This window comes from Heterocephalus glaber, unplaced genomic scaffold (assembly GCF_053883595.1).
Source record: "Heterocephalus glaber isolate CG9 unplaced genomic scaffold, H.glaber_assembly_v1.0 deba00001141, whole genome shotgun sequence".
NCBI classification, from domain to species: Eukaryota; Metazoa; Chordata; class Mammalia; order Rodentia; family Bathyergidae; genus Heterocephalus; species Heterocephalus glaber.
In genome coordinates, this window is record NW_028258201.1 from 716,410 (window position 1) to 722,707 (window position 6,298).

Genomic DNA, 6,298 nt, shown 5'->3' on the forward strand with positions numbered 1-6,298 from the left:
GAGTTCGATCCCCAGTACCGAGACAAAAAAAAAAAAAAAGAATGAGCCAGTCCTAAAGCCCTTCTGCATCCTGCCTTGCCCTGTAATCAATCCCTCCCTCCCTCTCTCTCTCTGTCTCTCTCTCTCTCTCTCTCTCTCCACACACACGCACACATGTTCTCTCCATGATGCCATCTGCCATGTTGTGATGCAGCCCAGGGGCCCTAGCCATGCTCTTGAACCTCCAAAACTAAGGTAATTAAACTTCTATTCTTTACACATACCTAACCTCAGGTATTTTGTTATAGCAACACAAAATAGACTGATACAAATATGTTTGAAATTTTTATAATAAAATGTTATCCACATCACTTCTAGAAACCCACCAGGTAGGCTTCCCTGGCTGCCCAAGGGAACATCCTTTGGCGGCTACCAGAGGAATAAATGCTCCTCCCCAGAACTGGCCAAGGGAGGGAGCTCAGAAAGCTTTTGGGGTCGCACCCACCAGTTTTACAGAAGCTTTGGCCTGGACCACACCAGATAGAGGAACCCCACATCCGGGGCCTCCCTGTCCCTCTGCAATTCCCATCCCTGAGCTTCTGAGGGTCCTGCTGGCTGCAGCCCAGGCTCCAGATGCTGGGCCATGGGTGACTCCACAGTGATGGCAAAAACAGGGCTGTTTTGGAGCCCGGCTTTGTTTCCAGTGAGCTGTGAAGTTTGGGTCAGTAGCCTCTGATCATTTGTAGCTAATGTAACACATCGCTGCTGGTTCTAAATTCAGGAGCAGCTGGGTGTGGTGGGTGTGGTGGTCAGCACTTGGGAGGCTGAGGCAGGAAGCTCACAAGTTCAAGCCCAGCCTGGGCAGCTTAGTGAGACCCAGTCTCAAAATAAAAAATAAAGGGCCAGGGACTTAGCTCAGTGGTTCCGCCGCCTGCCTCTCACGCGCAAGGTCCCAAGTTCGATACCTGGTACCAAAAACCCCCAACAAAATAAAAAATAAAAATGGGGTAGGGATACAGCTCAGTGTGAAGGCCCGGGATTCAGTCCCAGTACTGAAATAAACAATCTCAGAACCAGCTTATCCACCCCAATAGGAGGGAGTGGGTCAGCCCCTCCCTGGGGTGAATTCCTTCGCAGCAGCCGGCAGAGGCAGCAAGAGGCAGGCGGCCTGCACTCAGAGTGAGGCCCTCACCCCTCATCCGCCCGCCCGCCCGGGTGAGAGCTTCCTTGGGGACTAGTCCCAAGGCGAGGTCTGGCCATTCACTCCGCTTCCCCTCCCCACGCAGGCTCTGCCCGCTCCCCGGGACCTGCAGCAGGAGCAGCAGAAGCATGGCAGCAGAGAGGACATGTTGCTCCACTGCCACAGGCCGGGACCTCGCTAAGCAGGCCAGGGAGTCCCTGCGCGGAGCACTCGCCGCCCGCCGCCATCCTGCCTTACACTGTCCGCCCTCAGCTCCCAGCAACCGGACTCCGACTCAGTGGCCAGGAGCCTTGTCCAGGGAGCTGTGCCCCAGCCTTCCCCGGCTCCAGGCATCCCAGAAGCCCAGGACATTGGTGCTGGGGGCCGGAGAGGATGGTGCCTAGAAGGTGAGAGGCGTGGATGGAGAAGGCCAAGGGGCCGAGGAGACCCCATGCGAGGGCGGGAGCTCCCCAGGCTGAGGCGGGCAGAAGCACCTGGGACCGGGCACCTGTGCTTTCACTTCAGTGAACATCGCTGTCTCTGTTCTTTGTGGGAGAAGTTGCAAAGTGAGGGAGCTGTTGGGTGAACGAAGCCCATGGGGCCTCTGCAGGCGGAGATCCCAAGGGGAGACACAGGGCTCCAAGATGGCAAACGGTCTGCCTGGAGTTCGAAGTTTATTGAGCCGGCCGGGGCCTGGAGAGAGCAGGCCGCCTGCTCCAGTCCTCCCAGCACCTGAGCATGGAAGGGACACCTGGGGGCTGGGTTGAAGGCCCAGGGGCGGGGTGCTCGGGGAGTGTGGAGCTGCAGCTGACCCAGGGCTCAGCGGGCTGGCTGAGCAGGTGACAAACGGCTCAGTGCGGAGTGCGAAGTGGGCATTGTTTTGGGGCATGGCTTGGACTTTGCTTTATTTGGCAAAGGGGAAGAGTCGGGGAGGATGTGGATGGATCTGGGCGTTGAGGTCCAGGAGCGACCCTGGGTTTCCGGCCAAGGACTTGCATGGGTGGCTCAGCCAGTGGTCACCTCAGTCAGCCAGAGAAACCGCAGGGAGGCCGGGGGAGGCCTGGCACCGAGCACACAGCAGCAGGGTTGGGGGTGTTGGGCTGAGCAGCAGGAGAGGGAGAGGAGACGGACCGGGAGGCTGCCTGCCATGGGGCCGAGGGAGACAGGTGAGGGGCACCTGTGGCTCTGGGCTAAGGGAGGGCGCGAGCACTCCGGGAGGAGCAGGGTGAGGCGGCCCAGGCCCGGACGCCTCCCAGCTGTGTGCCCGAGATGCACAGTGAACACCTGGCTCAGGAGCTTGCAGGGCCCGCTCCTTGGGGTAGAAAGACGGCCGGGTCAGCGAGCTGGGGTCCCAGAGGCTGTATCTGGGCCAGGATGTCCCGGATGGAGCGGCAGGGAACCCTTCCAGGGCTGTTGAGGCCACAGGGCTTGGCAGCAGCAGAGGGATAGGGCTGAGGAGAGCCGTCGGGACCCCCGCTCAAGGTCAAGGAGGAAACGGAGATGCAGGGCTGGCCTGCTGAGACGGACTTGCTGCCGCAGGGCTGGAGGACTCTGGTACCCGGCAGGGAGCTGGTGCTGCCACTGAAGGAGCCGGGCCCCGGTGGGGAGCAGGGCCCCTGGGAAGAACCACCACAGGGCTGGGAGGACGGTGAGCCAGAAGCACCGGGAATGCTGGGAGCGAGGTGCACCGTGGAACCTGAGGGGCCACAGGGACCTTTGGAGCCCGTGGAGCTGACCCCGCAGGGCTGGACCCCACCGGAGCCCACGGGCTGGAACACAATGGCCGGGGGCACCCCCCACTGGAAGGAGCCGGAGGAGGTGTGGCTGGGGAGGATGGGGTTGCTGGAGAAGTATTTGCCCTCAGAGACGGGGGGCCCAGCTGCAAGAGGGGGTGCCCCGGGAGCGCCCCTGACAGGGTTATCTTTGGTGAAGTAGCCCACGGGGTAGATCTTGCCCCTGCTGTAGGTCATGCCGGGGACAAGGTAGCTGCTAGAGGAGCCGCCCACCACCTCGTAGCCTCCGTAGGGCTGCTGCACAGAGGTGATGGGGGGACAGGGCCTGCCTGGGGGGCCGCCACTGCTGCAGGGGACACCTTGAATCACACCAGGGCCACCAGAGCCATGCTGCTCCACCACCACCACCACAGGCCTCTTGCCGCCCGACACGGAGTGGGAGCTGGAGATGTAGGGGCTGGAGTGGGAGACCACAGGGCCCCCGCTGCAGGGGGAGTCGGGGACGTCAGAGCTGCAGGGCTGCAGGCTGGAGCTGCGGCTGCTGCTGGACGGCCCGGAGGATTGGGAGGTGTAAGAGCTGCCCCCGGACTGGGACGAGCCCAACCAGCGGGAGGAAGAGGAGTAGGAGGAATCGTCGGTGGGCAGAGCGGAGCCGTCCCCTCGTCCCCGGTTGCTGCCTCCCGAATAGGTGGAGCTGGATGAGCTTTGGGAGCTGGAGCTGGAGCTGGGTCCCGAAGAGTAGCTGATCTGGGAATACCCCGTCCCTGGCTTAAACACCACGGTTCCTGGGGAGCCGCCCTGGGAGCCGCCAGAGAAGCTGGAGCCAGAACCGGAGGCGGAGGCGGAGCCGCTGCCGCTGCTGGGGCCCTTAACAAGGACACAGGGGTCCCTGGGTGAGGTGATCCTCGTGGGGTCCTTGCAGGGGTCTGACAGGATCCCGATGCTCTTAGCCGAGGTCGCTGTGGGGAAAGCAGAGGTCAGAGAGGGCCAGAGAGGCCGGCTGCCCCTCACCCACCAGCCCATCAAGCGCTGGGCCACTGGGCTTCTCCCGACAGGAGCCTGAGCTCTGAGCACAGGAAAGAGAGAAGTGGTGCTCTTGCCAAAGGACACTGAAGTGGCAGAAGAAGGGCCGCCTCTGTCCTAGGAGTGGGGTTTGAGTACGGAGGAAGTTGAATATTTACCAGAAAACAGACGGCGAAATGCCAGAGTGACAGACAGGCACCGAAGGAAGAAGCAACAGGTAACTTCGAAGGGGAACAAATCAGCCTGAAAGAAGACAGGCGGGAGGCTGAAACTCTGAGACAGAGAGATCCAGATGGAAAACGTCCACAGCCAGCTGAGCACGGTGGCGCACTCCTGTACTCCCAATGCTGTGGGAGGCTGAGGCAGGAAGACTGGAGGATCCAGACCAGGCCGAGCAACTTAGTGACTTACAGAGAACCTGTCTCAAAATAGAAAATTAGAGGCCGGGGATTTAGCTCAGTGGTTTCACCACCTGCTGCACAAGCGCAAGGACCCGAGTTCGATCTCCCATACCGGGGGGAAAAAAAAAAATTAAAGGGCCGGGCTGGGAATTTAGCTCAGTGGTGCCACGCCTGCCTCACAAGCGCAAGGTCCTGAGTTCGATCCCCAGTACTGCCAAGCAAAACAACAAAAAGGGCTGGAGATGTAGTTCAAAAAATAATAATGATGATAATCCAGAGCCACAGCATGAGACCGAATAGAAGGAGAAGATAAAGGGCAAAGCAATAGAGGACTAAGAAGGGAAGAAAACACATAAAAAGAGATGGTGGGGCAAGAGAAACCAGTGGCAGCAGCTGACACAAAGGACAGGGTGCCTGAGGGCTGGCGTTGTCCCCGGCTCCCTCCAGAGAGCCCATGCTGGGTGATGGCCGGAAATCCCGCCTCTGTGTCAGCGCTGGCCACACCAGTAAAGCTGGGCAGGGGCCAGGATGTGGGGCATCGCCTGTTGCTTCAGAACCTGCTGGTGCCAGTGGGACCGGGCACCACGCCCTGAGCCTCCTCTGCTCTCCAGGCCCAGCCCAGGGCCTCCCACCGAAACCCTCCTGGGAGGCTGAGACCAGATCAGCTGCTCGTCCCACCCAGCCCTCCCTGCCCCAGAGGAGGAATCACTTCCTTCCTCCCTTCCTCGCCGGCCACCTAGGGCCTCCTGTGCACCCTGCAGCCCCCGAGGCGGTGGCAGGGAGGAGCCACAACCAGCAAGTTAGGAACCCCTGGGTGCTCCCTGGGCATCCAGAGAGCAGCTCTGTGCCGAACACCTCCTCTCAGCTCCGGTGGACCTCAGTGGGGTCACCTACCCGGAGATGCTCCTATCACACAAACCCTTGGGCCCCGATTCACTGCTGTCACTTGTCCTTGAGCCCTGCGACTGCTGCTGCCTCCCCACAGGTAGTGCTATCCCCATCCACTCCTCCACGCCAACCCACTCGGCCCTGCCAGGCTTCCGCCCGCCGGCACCCACGCCCACCCGGCTCGCACCCCCATCCACAGGGAAGGTTGCAGAAACCCTGGCGGGCTGGGAGCCCAGAGTGGGGGACACACAGGCCCACCTGCGCCCGCCTGGACTGCGCTGCTGCTAACAGACCCAGCCTGAGTCCTGTCCTCTGGCCTCAGGGTCCTTATCGGCAAAGCGGGCACAGGTCTCCTGCGGTTCTTGTAACCATCAGAACTGCTATGATGACAGAAAAAGGACTCTAAAAATGGTAGCAGTTTTTATGACTATGAAATATCTAATCTTCATCTTCCGGCTTCCATCATCACCCTAACATGTGCCCGGCCCTCGAGAACTGCTGAAGCATGAGTCCTGACACGAGTGGAGACGCGCCAGATGTTACTACAAAGCCCTTTAGAGTTTCAGAACTCGAGGGTCGGAAAGTTTAACCTTCCCGAGGTGACAGGTGGTGCGGAGCAGCCGAGTTCCAGGCCCTGGCCCCTGGGCTCTGTCCTGAGGCCCCGTGGGCCCAGCCTTCCCCACCGGGTCTGCGCCCGCTCCCCTGCCCTCCCCCGGGGTCCCAGCCTCCTACCTGGCAGGAGGAGCCCAGCCAGCAGCAAGACCATGGCCCCGTGCCCGCCCACACGCCCTGTCCGGGGTGCCCGAGAGGAGCCCATGGTGGAAGGTGCAGCCTTCTGACTGACGGCAGCCTGTGGACACCGGGGCCTTTATGCCAAGGCTGGACATTCTCTGGGCAGGAGTCACCATGGGGAGGGGCGCAGGGCAGAGGGGGTGGGCGCCTGGGGGAAGTTGGTGTGGCCGGGAAGAGCTGAAGTAATCAGCCCGAGCATCTGCCTAATCAGCACCAGGTGCCCATGGTGTGGGCCGGGCCACGGGACCTGCTCCTCACTGCCTAAGCTACGGCCAGGGCTCTGCCCCATGGCCACCCACTGC

The 6,298-nt window shown here is 61.2% G+C and overlaps 1 protein-coding gene across 1 annotated transcript; it reads right to left on the reverse strand.

Moving 5' to 3' along the window:
- Positions 1 to 327: 327 nt before the first annotated feature.
- Positions 328 to 6,036, reverse strand: Cdsn (corneodesmosin). Its single transcript, XM_004847043.3, has 2 exons — positions 5,937 to 6,036; positions 328 to 3,851 (listed from the first exon to the last, which is right to left on the reverse strand). The coding sequence occupies exons 1-2, from the start codon at positions 6,019 to 6,021 to the stop codon at positions 2,449 to 2,451; spliced, it is 1,488 nt and encodes a 495-aa protein (XP_004847100.2). The 5' UTR covers positions 6,022 to 6,036; the 3' UTR covers positions 328 to 2,448.
- Positions 6,037 to 6,298: the final 262 nt, after the last annotated feature.